The 13,936-nt window shown below is 41.1% G+C and overlaps 2 protein-coding genes across 2 annotated transcripts in view; both read right to left on the minus strand.

The window, feature by feature from the left end:
• DMBT1 (deleted in malignant brain tumors 1) overlaps positions 1 to 5,011 on the minus strand; it is a 45,439-nt gene extending 40,428 nt beyond the window's left edge. Inside the window, 4 exon segments of the mRNA XM_017742917.1 lie at positions 225 to 668; positions 863 to 1,219; positions 2,478 to 2,789; positions 4,871 to 5,011. Coding sequence (XP_017598406.1) covers positions 225 to 668; positions 863 to 1,219; positions 2,478 to 2,789; positions 4,871 to 4,937 — 1,180 coding nt within the window. The 5' untranslated portion in view covers positions 4,938 to 5,011.
• A 4,026-nt stretch (positions 5,012 to 9,037) lies between these two features.
• Positions 9,038 to 12,849, minus strand: LOC103621492 (deleted in malignant brain tumors 1 protein; the record flags this gene model as incomplete). Its single annotated transcript, XM_008640315.1, has 5 exons — positions 9,038 to 9,210; positions 9,887 to 10,158; positions 11,028 to 11,416; positions 11,818 to 11,990; positions 12,641 to 12,849. Coding segments are annotated over 5 exons (1,216 nt in total), but the record flags the coding sequence as incomplete, so codon positions are not given.
• Between the last annotated feature and the right edge of the window lie 1,087 nt (positions 12,850 to 13,936).

The raw sequence follows: 13,936 nt of genomic DNA on the forward strand, positions 1-13,936 counted from the left end.
TAATTCTTACAATGGCCACAGCCTTTGATATGATAAGCAAGGCGGGATTGTCAATGCCAGTAGAGAGGGTGTAGCTCTGTCCCATCATTTCTCATAGAGACACGAGCCCAAAGTACCCCGAGTCCTCCTCCAGCCTTCCAGCTCTGTGATTCCTCAGTCCTGCTTTTTCCCACCTCTCTGAAGTTCCATTCCTGCAGGTCAGGAGAGCCTGCTGTGCTCTCAATGCACAAACGGGGCTTTTGCTTGGCACATGCTCACCTCACAAGGCAGCAGAAAATCCCAAACTTGCTGCTTTGCCCCACATGTACGAAGGGAGGGCATCAAAACCCACCAGCGGGACACATGGCAGGGGTTAGAGTCACTCAGTAAAGAGATCAGGAGCACTAAGGTGACCAGTATTTGAGAGATGACGGGGTTACCTGATGCACTCCAATCTGCTTTTCTAGCTGTTGTCTCTGAGGTGGTCATCTCTGGTGAGGTTATCATCTTTGTGGATGTGGTCATCTCTGCTGTGCTGGTCATCTCTGCTGAGGTGGACACCTCTGGTGTGCTAGTGGATGTTACTGTGCTGGTCATCTCTGCTGAGGTGGTCATCTCTGCTGAGGTGGACACCTCTGGTGTGCTAGTGGATGCTACTGTGGTGGTCAGAAATGGTAGGCTGGATGCTCCTGCGAAGGAGGTCATTAATGCAATGGCAATGGATATGGAAATGGACATGAAAAGCAGAGCTGGACAATTAATGGGGGAAGAGAGCATGGAACTCTCTCCTGTCATTTTGGGAGTGCCCCTGCAGAGCAATCAGGTCTGGGAAGGAAGTTCAGGGACACTGAAGAGAATAGTGAATGACAGGGGACAGGGTTACCTGCTGTGCTCTCCTCTACTGTGGTGTCCACTCTTGCTGTAGTGATTGTACCAGACAGTGTGGACGATGGGGCAGGGGATGACCCTGCAGTGGTCATCTCTGGTGAAGTGGACATCTCTCCTGTGGAAGTCATGAGTAGTGTGGTGGTTGTCACCTCTAGGGTTGTCATTGGCACTGTCGCCTCCCCTGTGTTGGTTGTTAATTCTGTTGTGGTCATCTGCCCCAGGGATGTCATCTCCTCCATGAGGACTCTTGATGCTGGTTCTGTGAGTGTTGTCCCTTCTGTGGTTGACTCCACTGGAGTGGTTGTCTCCAGTGTTGAGGTTGTTGTATCTGTTGATGTTGGATCAGACTCTTCTGTGAAAAAAGAAGAAGAACACCCTACACATGAGCACTGTGCAATGGGTATGTCTGTGTGGTAGCTACAAGCCCAGTTCCTCAAGGATGAAGTGAAACCAAGAACAATTACTCTGATGGCATTGTCCATCTTGTCTGGGGTCAATGGGTTGAATGGAAGTGGGTAACAGCCAATTTAAACTTTTTCTTGGAAGTGGTATTTCCAGATGGTAAGCAGGGTAAGGTTCTGGTATGGCATCTGCTCCCAGCCCCAGGACACCAGAGCCCAGGCACAGCCATAGACTCTACAGGCTCCTGGAATGGAGGGGGGTAGATGTGGGGCTGCTGACAGCAGCAGGGCTTGGACCTTTCACCATTGTGAATGCCCTTCTGCGGAGGATCAGGACATCCCCAGGAACAGTGGTCTTGGGATGGTGCTTGGTGCAAGGGCAGGAATGGACCAGGCTGAATCATCTCTTGAATACATGCAGCCCATAAAAGGCACTGGAGCTGTGAGTGCAAGCAAGAAATAAATGGCATTTTAAAAGGCTCTGAACAGATCACACATAGATTAATAGAGGTATTGTAGCAATTTTTATTCTTTTCTTCTAAGTTAAAAACACTGCTGTTGTTAGCACTTCCTTCTACCATGGATTCAGCTCTCCAGGCTCTTACTCTCTAAGGAAACATGGAAAACTGTGATACAGGTATAAAACACCTGAATAGTCTGTTGTTATCAGCCATGTCTCAGTTCATGATGATCTGTTATTAATACAGGAGAAAGTAAGACACAAATAACCTACATTCTTCTAAAAATTAATGGGAAAGCAAAATGAAAACAGAAAGGTGAAAGACTAGTCAAAATGGATGGATATTTGCAAAGAAAAAGGGCATTAATAGACCTAAATGAAGGAAGACTTGACAAATATGGAAACGATCCAAAGTAAATTGTGAGCTATGACAGTCTGGGTTGTGATTGTGAAACTATTACTGCCCATAACTAATCCATTAAGAGTTCACCTAACCCCATTCCTCCCTGATAAACTTTGCCTATCAGACATGGCTTTGCCTCTAATTGTGAATTGTTTCCTTTTAGCCACTGCCTGGTGATTAGATGGAATAATTGTTCTGCATATCGGCAATGTACATCTGATCCTTGGGGTTTTTAAGTGCTTTGCATGGATGAGCAAGTGCAGTTTTTATATGCCCGTAGTGAGAAAACATGAGTCTGTGCTGGTTCTGAAAGGACAGGATTGCTGGGAAAGAAATGTGGGAGTACCTGAACAGATGACAGAAGCATCTTCGTAGTGGGCACAGTTGTGTATCCTCCATCCCGTGTGATTACAGCGGAACAAGGACACCTCGTTTCCTCTGCACCCCACGTTGTCCAGCACGATGTCACCCGAGCCTGGACCGAAGTAGGCACTCCCTAGAGCTGCAATGGCCCTGCCACATCCCAGCTGCCTGCACACAACCTGGGCATCCGCCAGGTCCCAGAAGTCATCACAAACTGTCCCCGACCGTCCTCCGTAATAGATCTCAACACGACCTTCACATCGGTGCCTTCCGTTCACCAGCTGGAGATACCGCCCTGTGGCAGAGAGGGGATTGAGCACAAAACAGTCAGGCAAACAAGCTGGAAGGGACTGTAAGGAGTATCTGTTCTTTCTTCTTCCCCTGTTGTCCCTAGGAGGTGTTGCCCAGCCCAGTATTAAGTGCCTGTGAGGACAGAGGTTATTTGTACGTTTTTTGTTCCTCTCTTCCAGTTCTCAAAATCAGCCACGTATATTTTATGCAAGATCCCTACAGTAAAGTTAGGCAGCAGGCTAAGCACAAACTATTTAAGCAAGAAAGGAAATTTTTAGGACAAGTTTAAGGACCTAGAGTCCACACATCACAACCAAATCCTATAGCTTTTAAGAGTAATTTTAGTGGAAGAATTCCACCAAATGTTCTACAGAATGGATGATGGTCTCAGCAGGATTATAAAGATTTCAGTAGGAATTCTGTGGCTTTATTTCTTATATACCAGTAAAATGTTATTACATTTTGAAATAAAGAAATAAGCTATCATGTATACAGCTGATTACTGCATTCATCCAGATAAAGCCCATCTGCTTTTCAGCTTTATATGTCTTGTTTAGACATTCCGGTGTGACCAGCATGAAAATCCTGATTTTAGAGATCCATTTTTGGATTTAGTTTATTAAAGTTTATTAAAGGCTTTACCACCAGGTGTAAGCAAGCAAACAAATGTTGTAACTTCAGATTTGCAGTATTACACTTTGGAAATCAAAGCATGCATGCTGCACTTGTTATATTTTACTTTGCTGCCAAGTACATATTTACCTTGTTATTAAAAACGAAGTCATCCAAAGCAAAACAAATCTCAAAAGTTAACAGCTCCAGGATTTCTTCACTGCACCTAATTCTTTGCTATTGAACTAGAAGTACAGTCAAGACGGTGACCAAACCAAAATTGCCCTGATTTGTATGACTTTCAAAGGGCAAAGCTATGAAAGTGCCCCTTGACTTATATCTGACTTTTTCCTTCAAATACCTACTTGAACACTCACGTTTTTGAACCCTGCTCAGTGTTTTTGAGAAGTGAAACAGCAAACCTGGCAAAAAGTCAGAGTGGGATTAGGAAATGTAAGCCAACCTAAACCAGTTTTATTTGCTTTCATTCAAGGCCTGTCATCACTGTGAGAGCATAACCATCAGCTGGGGATGAAATTGGATATGTTGAGTCCTGCCTTACACTTCAAAGGTACCAAAAAGACAAAAGCCTGTGATTGTATAAATACAGCAAATACTCTGCCCCGGGAGACAGAGGCAGAGAGTAGAGAGAAGAACTAGAGGAGCTGGAGTGAGATGACTTATCACCAGAAAAGCAGGAGACAGATGAAGAGAATTGATGAGGTGAATGACGGCAATGTAAATTATCACCATGATGCTTAAATAACTCATTAGAAAAGTCATCAGCAATTATTCTAAGATATACAGAGAACTATTTAGCTCAAAGTCCCCAAGCTACTCAGGAGATAGAAAGCAATCATGGAAGGAAAAATTCTATGACCATAAAAAAAGTTGAACTAAAAGAATTTAATCTCTCATTATTTTTAGACACCCATCATTTAACCACAGTGGTAGAGTGTGAAAACGTAACTTCATGTTATATTTGGTTACATTGTACATAAGACCAAGAAGAACCAAATAATACAAGCAATATTAAATATATAGCATATGTGTGCACACATATACTCTGGAGTAAAATACATCTTGAAAGTAAATAAAGAAATAAATATTACCATAATTTTTAGATCATATTTCTGGAACTGGAAGAATCCCTCATTCATGACATACTCACAGACACAATTCTTGTAATGTTACAAGGCACTAAGATGAGTAAGACCTGGTGGTAGCAAAATGAACTCTGCAAAATGAACTCCACAAAATGGTTCAAATCATTCTTATCATCCACTCTGAAGATTAGTTCATCATTTTAGCAGAGCTAAACTCTGCTATCTCTTTTATCCAATTCCCCCTTTATTCATTTGCCCAAACCAATACCAACCTGAACCTAATTTCTGCTCTTGGAATAAACAGAGAGGACTCCAAGCAGTGTTTATAACTTTTTAATGTTCCCTGGAACAAGTCTAAGTGTTTTACCTGTTTTGGCCTCCAGAACTGCTGGACTCAACAAGAGTAGCCATGTCAAAATCGTAGTGGTACCCATCTCACCAGGCATTGATGGTAAAGAGGACTTCACAATATATAGTCTCTATTTCTGAAGGGGAGTGGCTCTACAGGTCTCTCTTTCTACAGGAGAACAATAAAACAACCACAGTCCTCTGATCTGAAACAAACATATGTTTGATTTGTTGTTTAATATTTTGTAACTTCCTGGGTCTTGCAAAAAGACAATATCTCAAGAGTAACATTTTCCATTGCCTGGAAGGAACTATTTATGCTACCATAGGTTTCACAATCACATCATTGTACCAAAAAAAATAGAGCTCCTGTCCAAAGACACCTTTCAATTCTGGCTGATGAATATCAGCGTTTTCCTTTCATGAGGAGATTCCTGGACAGGTATTGGGATGAGAGTAGAATCTTGATACTTAAATTGGTTTCTTCCAGCAAACAAGATACTTGCCAGCTAATGTGGCAAGTCTCCCTGGGAAGCCATGAATGTCCTAAAGCTTCAGCATACTTCAAATAAAATAAGATCAGACCTGGTAGCCCTGTTTAAGTATGACTGGGGAGTCTCTGAAGAACCTCGCAGTTGAAGTCAACAGCTTCAGCCCGAGTATAAATCTATTATTTTGGGGCACATTTAAGTTCAAGGCAAAATTCAAGTCAAAATTCACTGACAGATTCCAAGGAAGTGTCAGAGAACCAGGGTCAACTGATAACTTTTTGCGCAAACACTGTGGGAGAATCAGTGGATTTTGTGCGTACTTAAGCAAATTGCATAAGTCAAAACAAATTTTATTCTAAAATTTCATTTGATCCTTTGAACCAACAAATCAGGGGAAAAAATGTTCAGATTTCTTCAGATTAAGAAAATGTATTAGTATATTCCTTGTTTAATTTTACATAGCTACAGTTACAGCTGTGTCATTCTTTGAAGAATGAATACAAGGCTTTTCCACAACATGAAATAATGCTTAATTCTCATTCACCACTCTCTTGCCAGAGTGGTTACCTTCCTCTGTTTCTGTGTTTCTAACAATTTAACAAGAGAAGCTGGTAAGCACCCTAACACTGAAGAGCCAGAATATTGTTCTCCACCTCATCCCTACCACCACAGCCATCATGTCTTGTATGGAATTATCACCAGTTAAAGTTGCTGCCATATACAAATTTATTGCCTGCAGGGACAGTCATCAAGCATGAAGACCAAAGCCCAGGGGGCAAAGAGAGTGATCCAAAATGTCTTTCCACAAAAGCTAATATCATTGGAATGGAAGAAGGAAGTTAAAGATACAAGAGGCCAAAGATAACTTTGGAAGCCTTGAAAGTGAACATTCAGAATGGTAAATATGTTTCTTCTTTATCCAAATAACCACATGAATGAGGATATGTACACAACACCTAGTATTCACTATTCATATTCTGGTTTTGACACCTTGACAAGAAGCAGAAAAAATCCCGTGTATCTGACTGGCAAATCAAACACTGCATTCAGTGAAGCAAAAGTGAGTGATGGATCACAGTTCTTCTCCAAACTCTTGTAATAACTGAAAAAGGGTGAGGAGGAAGGGGAACACAAAAGGGATTCCCAGGTAATTCAAGTGTAAAAAAATGTCTTAAGCTGCCCAGGTAGAACATCAAGATTGATTGATTGACTAGTTCTTCACTACCTCCTTCATTAATAAATTCTTCATTTCAACAATCTAGATATTTCTAGAAATCTTTATTATCAGACAGTCTCTGCATAGTGGAAACAGATTTTAATTAACCTTAACTAATTAATGCAAATACCATACAGTATTTCAGCCTTCCCACTGGCTAGATAAATGTCTTGCAGTAACACATTTTTGTTCTCAAGATCTTCTTCTGGCAGCTTGAGGTATTTCCCAGCACATCACTCTGTCAAAGAAGTTACACTGAGCTTTGAAAACACTTTCTCTTCTGCTGACAACTGTGAGGGCACTTTGCAGACATACTGGGTTTGTAAAGGTAAAAATGAAAACCATTGACAGGATGAACAACATTAATCAGCTTTCACCCATGACTATAGGAAAGTATCCTGACTGGAAAAAGGATAACCACAGACTTCTCCACAAAGGGATGGTAGTCTGAATCCAGGCTGGAAGGTTTGTGGCACAGAGATCATTCACCAGGCACACGTACATTTAGAGCCTGACCCTTTCCTCATCATCAAACCCAGTTTTCTTGAATCCTGCATTACTCCAATGCCTGAGCATCAAGGGAGACAGCAAGAAATGAGGATGAATCTGAGATATCTACCACCTGAACAGTTTGGCAAAGCTTTCTACAGCAATATTTAATGTGGAAACCATTGAATTTGGTAATTCTTATCACCTTGCATTTTTATCTAGACATGGTATTTCTCCATCTGGGAACCCTGGCACAGACATGCTATGGGAAAACTCAGCTCTGAACAGCACAGGGACAGTGAGGATTGGAGACATCAGGATCTAGACCTGGGATCTTTCCGCTTATCTGGTCAAAATAATATTGAGAGAGTAGGAGAAGTGGAAAAAAGTGCCATCAAACTGTACCCTGCAAGATGGCATGGTAGCAACACCACAGCAGCAAGGCCACAGCAGGAACAGGGGAAGGACAATACAGCAGGTCTGGGAAGAGCAGAGGGGAAGGTCCTGCTCTATAGAGCTAGGAAAGCCCAGGTCCAGGAGAGTCCTTGCTGTGCTGAGCAGATGGCTGGATTCCTCCAAGCCTGGACAATCTCTGGTCCAGAGAACAGATGAAGAGCCTCCTGGGGGGCTCTGCCCTCCAAAGGTGGCTATAGGCAAAGAGGAGAGGAGGACCCTCAATCCTTGTTCCTCACGTGTGGAAAAAAACTCACACTTTCTGTGTGTAGTGCCAGTCCCTACTTGTGTGATCCCTTCACATCACGGAGAGGTGACGAGAGGCCTGCCTGGAATCATAAGCAGAAGGCAGCTTGAAGGAACAAATGGTACAGGCTGTAGGGCTGATTCCCATCAGAGCTGCCCTTATCCTCCTTGTCAGGTCAGGATGTCACGCAAGAGCACAGCTCACCTTCCTCACACGTCACCACTTTGGCTCACCTTGCACATCTGACACTGCTCAGTTCCAAATGAACTTACCTCTTTCACAGCTGGCTGGAAAACAGGAAATTCTCAAGAAGGGCATTTCTCAATCAATACCAGTGACCTTTCCACCTGTATTAAGTAGCTTCTTCCAAACAAATTCTTCTTTTTTTATTGTTTTTTTATTTTGTTTTCGCATGGGGATAGGAGACAGGTCCCACTTCCTTATGGGAACTTATGTATATTCTCTCCCTCCCACCCATTCAGGTGTAGAAATGTGTGAGAACAAGAACAGGAATCATTGCTTGGCAAAGTCACTTTGTCAGAAGCCACGTTCTCGACCCTGACAATGTGTTAGCCATGAGCTCACACACACAAGTGGGATGTTTGCAAGTACACACAAAAAAAATTGCTCAAATTTTCTTTCCTGCTTTTTTTAATTACACATTTATGTAACAGGATTATATTCATCCTCCATACAAAATCTTATAAATGGCCTACATTTACTCAGAGAAATATGAATTTGGGAAGAACCATCCTGCCCAAAGTCAGGAACACTGTACAGGAATAATTCCTTATGTGAAGCCCCTGAGCATATTTGCTTATGGCTCATTATTGAGATTTTTTTGCTGCAAAGAAACATTTTTCTTGGACTACTTCCAGTGTATCTTATGGTGCTACACGTGTTTCATCTGCATATCAGCAATGGCCAGATAAGTCCATTCTTGTTTCTCAAGTCACATAAATCAGTCTTCTCAGACAGACACTCAATGCGGAGTTCAACTGAAATGCTTTGAAATGTCCAGCACTGAAGATGCTTATTTGAATGCTGGGATGAAAGAAATCAACCTTTCTTTACACCTTAGGTGTGTTTGGACTAGATTTTAAAATCAGATTGCTTTATAAGTTCAGTTCATGGCACCTGGTATCAGGTGCAATCTTGATGCATCTTCAAACATGGTCAGAATGGTGGAACAGCCAAGTAAGAGCTGCCCTTTACACTGATTGCAAACCCAAATAACGAAGCAGGTGGCTGGTGAAAGTATCCTTCCACCTTCATGTCTGGAGCTACCTCTCACATTTTCTGGTAGGGGATGAGCTCCTGCAGTTTCCGCTTCCAAAGAAATCCTCCCACTGTGAGAACGGCAGCTACCAACACCACAGTGGTCACAGCCAGAGGAGCGTGGGAGCTGGCAGCAGGCACTGAGCTCGGAGTTTCCCCTTTTGCCTGGATGTCAGAGGCCAGCTCTGTGCATAAAAGAGTCAGAGAGAGACTTACACTTTTTTCCCTGAGTTAGTTGATTGCAAAGGTAATTAAGCAAATAGAACTTGAGTTTAAATGCAGTGATCTGGATCTGATCAGAAACCAAATTGTTTTAATGTACATTATTTCACAAATGATTCTGTGGCCATGCAAAACAAGTAAAGATTGCAGCAAGAAATTAAAGAGAAACTGGGAGTCTGTAATGATTACACTCAAAGACCTTAAGATGTTGCTTTCTGGTAGTGGAAACAGCAGCTAAAGGACACTGAGAAACAGCACTTCCAAGAGGACCTAGAGATTGGTTGTAAATAAATAACAGACATGCAAATCAGGCATAGACAGCTTTGGAAAATTAATATAAATCCAGCAGGGAGATGGGTTACATCTCATCCCTCTTCCCATAGAACTGAATCAATTGCCATTTGACATGTGCAGAAAAAAGAATGGATATAAACTATGATAGAAAGGAAAGAGCTTGTAAATCTAATAGAAATATTTTATATATTAAAAAAATAATTATCCCCCATAAGAATTATAGCAGATTTGTAAATAAACCAGCAAAGGCACATTTCAGAGCTGAACTGAATTTCATGTCTGAACTGAAATGCAAACACACAGTAACACCCAGAGTCTTACGTTATTAAAGATATTTAAACTTACCAATGTTCCTGTTCTCAGCATGAGCTTCCCGAAGCTGCACAGGTCCAATAACAACATTCACTTGTTTATGTGAAGAATCTGCATTCCTCTTGAACCTACTAACACAGCCTTGATAGCAGCGGGAGGAGTAGTCATGGTACCTGCACACCACCAGCTCACACTGCAGGAAAACTGACGGGAATCGGTTCACGAATGAGAAAGAGTTAAACCCAAACCGAGCAACATCACTGCGTGGTGAGGGGAAAAGAACGTAGGTAGAATCACTAGCACACCTGGAAAGATAAAAAAATCAACAGATTAGCTATTAACTCACAGCTTCTCTTGAGTAGAAGCACTATTACACCCTCTCTTTGCAGTAAGTTTCAAGGTTAGATATAAAACCAGGAAGTAAAAGAGAAATCAAAAGCTTTAAAAAAAAAAAAGTGCTTTTAGCAAGAAAAGGAATTACTAAATGTACACAGCAGAGAAATTTCATAGCTTAACAAATTCTGCATACACATGAATAGCTGAAAAATGGCTAGTGGTTCTGCTGGCTTCTGTGTTTCAGGTGAGAGCCAGTTTTGCATTTGCCAACAGGATTAACTGTTTGAAAAGAGGCCCCTGAAAGTTGTTGCAGATAGAGAAACTCCCTCTTTCTACTCTGGAAGCATAAAACTCATTTTAATAGAAGTTTGGGTTTTTTTAAATAAGCATTCTCTTTAGTGCTTCAATGTACTTTGGTATAAAATTAAGCAAAGTGGTTTAGGCTTCTAGAATAACAAGAAAAGCCTAAGGAATGTCTCTTCTCTTTGAGTAGACAGTTTTGTATTCCAGTTATGATGCTGTAAAACTCATGATGTACAGAAATGTAGAGCCATTGACATCCCTCCATTTCATACATCTATTTCAGAAACGAAGTCAGTCCTCAGTGCCTCACTGCCTCCTTGAGTTAAATCTCAGTGCTTGACTGCAACTCCTGAATGACGTTTGGTTGTCATTCTGCATTTTATTCAGGCTTTGCCAGAAGGCTGTTTCAGAAGCATATTTGCCCTGAGAATTGCAACCAATGTACACTGGCCCCAAATCACCTCTCTCACAAATTAAGCTCTTTTAGAACTACACATAGAGACACTTTTAAAGTAATTTTTTACAAAGTTCTTACCCACTTTTGGTCAGTTCATAGACCAGTGTTGTAAAATCACTAGAATCAGGTGATGCCACACATGTGTCCACAAATACCGTCAGATTTTGGTCAGAGCTGTGAAGAGAAGCTTGAAGGAACAAATTCTGATCCATGTCAACATAGTATGGGAAGTCATGCACTGGCCACTGGAAAGATGAGGAGTTGTAGAACGTCAAGTTCACGTCGTATCTGCCATACTGGGTTTCGTTGATGTCGATGACGTCATTGGCAATGTACATGCCTTTCACCCAGGTGTTCTGCAGCATTTTGCAGCTGATGTGCAAGTGAAGGTCCTTTTGCCTCTTGATGACTCTACCAGGAGCAGACACTTTTATCACATTGGAGTAGGTGATCGTTTCGTTGTTGCCCTGTTTGACACATAAATGAGTGTTAAATTACCACATGTGGTCATGTTCACTGTAAATACTGTGAGTACTGTGAACTTCTGTATGTGCCAGGTCCTAGTAGCAGTCAGAAAGGATGTGTCCTACTGAAAAATCCCAAGCATTCTGGATGGGATTGTTCACTTATATCTCCCCTCTATTTTTGTTCTCTAGAACATTATTCTGAAATAGGTACAGGGAAGGATATAGGTACTCTGGGAAGGATGAGTAGAAATATTTAACAAACCTCAGCCTCCAGAAACACATGCTCCTTTTCAGTGTTTTGAATGCCTGTGGCCTACAACACTCTTTGCAATCCATGACAACTTTCCAAATGTCTATTAAATTCCCATGCCCAGAGCTCTCCCAAATGTGTTGACACTAACCTGTCTACGTGTACCACAGTTGCTGTATGAAATGTTGAATATAACCTCAGTTGATGTGATTTTTGGTCTACAACTGGGGTCTTCAAGGCTGATGCTCCCCATTGAGTAGCCCTGGGACTGGAGATAGTGTCTGTTTACCACTGCGTGCATGTAGGTTGGCAAGCACAGAAGGGCTAGGGAAAAAAATATGAATTATTAGTGGTTTCAGGTACATGATAATGTTTCCATATTGCAAGTCCAACAAATGTAATAACTGCTACCATTTAGAGAAGAGAATTCATAAGCCAAACCACTTATTTTTACACTTGAGATTTAGATATGACTAAGCAATAGGACAGGTCACCCAAAGAAGTAGTTTCAAGTATTTCATCCTTTGAATGATGAGACACAGCTAGACCAGTTCTTAATGGACCTGACCTGGTGCTGGCAGTAGCTCTGTTTTGAATAGTTGGACAAGGAAACCTCCAAAAGTCCTTTCTAACCAACATTTCTATGATTTTGTGAAAGTTTCTCCAGAATGGTACAAAAAATTACATGAATTATAATGTGATACAAAGAAATATGAGTTTAAAAAACAACTTAGAAATAAGTAGCGAAAACATCTAAAGGCAAATAAATCAAATATTTTTAAAGAAAAACTAGTTATTTTCTGAAAGTGAGCGGTCAATAATGAGTTACAAAATTCAAGTAGGAATATCATCTGTGTGGGATTCCTTTAACAATGTTAGCAAATACTTATTTAGTAAAAGATCAGCGTATAAAAGCTTCTGAGCAAAGAGAACATTACCACGAGAACAGAATTACAAATAGAATGGAAATTTACTGGTGTTCTGGTCTGCTGGAAAGGACTGATACTGAGCCTGAAAACTTCCATTGGAATATCTGGAGTCACTGTAAAATCTGAGAGACATGAAGTTTGAGGATGACGTGTACGTGAGAGAAGAACTAGAGCAAATTCTTCCAAGTAGAGGAGAAGAGTTGGGTGGGCCATCATAGATCTCAATGTAGTCATACCGGCATCCACCTTGCAACCTGAGGAAGAAATGAGAATATATTAAAAAATGCATTTGGTAAACTTTGGGGTTTAAATACGGAACAAACAATATAATAGGATTCTGCACCTACACATTTCCCATGTATATTTATCATTCACTTATAGGATGGGAAATGTGCCCAGGAACTGTGGATACAGTTGAGATTTGGAATATTCTTATTGCCCAAGCAGAAAGTGGTTTACTTACTGAATGTTATCAAATGTGAGCATAATGCGGAAATTATTTGTTACATGTATTTGCCACAGACAATCTGCTTTATCTGAATAATTCAAAGAAGGACTCTGAAATGTTCCAGAGGAATTAAAAAGTGTGTCACCACAAATAATTTTTTGACCTAAAATAGAAAAAAAAAAAAAGAAAATGAGGTATAGGAGTGATTCATTTAGATTTACTTCTGATTAAATAAAAATATATTCTATAGGCACAAGGCATCGCAACACAAGGTTAAATCTCTAAAGAAACACAATGATTGTGCTCCTCTCAGTTAGGCTAGAAGAGCGATGAACTCTTCAGAGAATTCTGACCCATGCTTGAAGTTAATAACTGTGTGGGCTTCAGGCACAAATGTATGAAATAAAGAAAGAAGTGGTAGCCTAAAGACCATAAAATCAGGGAACGAATAAAAGAAAATCACCCATGAAGTCAGCATACTCTGAAACCCACCACCAGCAATACAATCACTCAAACAGAAAAGACCAATGTGTAGCAAATAAAGAGTTGAGACCAGAAAAGTTTTTTACAAACACATTATACGATGAGAATGACAGAGATCATACCTGCAAAATAGTAATTAATACACTTCCACAGTAATGGATCGGAGGAATGGAAAAAAACACATTAAGCTGAAGGATTAGAAAAAGGGGCTGAGCTTGTGGGACCTCTATGTAACAAAGAAAAAGAAGCAGGTGAGGCCCTGGTGGCTGAAGAAGCATGGCCAGATTTCCTCCCGGTGCTGGGCATGTTGGTGCCACCTTGGCACATGGGCAGTGGAGAGACTGGGAGTGTCAGCAGAATGGTCTCACATGGCGGGGTCAACCAGAAACATAATCCTGCCCTCATGCCCA

This window comes from Corvus brachyrhynchos, unplaced genomic scaffold (assembly GCF_000691975.1).
Source record: "Corvus brachyrhynchos isolate BGI_N302 unplaced genomic scaffold, ASM69197v1 scaffold499, whole genome shotgun sequence".
NCBI classification, from domain to species: domain Eukaryota; kingdom Metazoa; phylum Chordata; class Aves; order Passeriformes; family Corvidae; genus Corvus; species Corvus brachyrhynchos.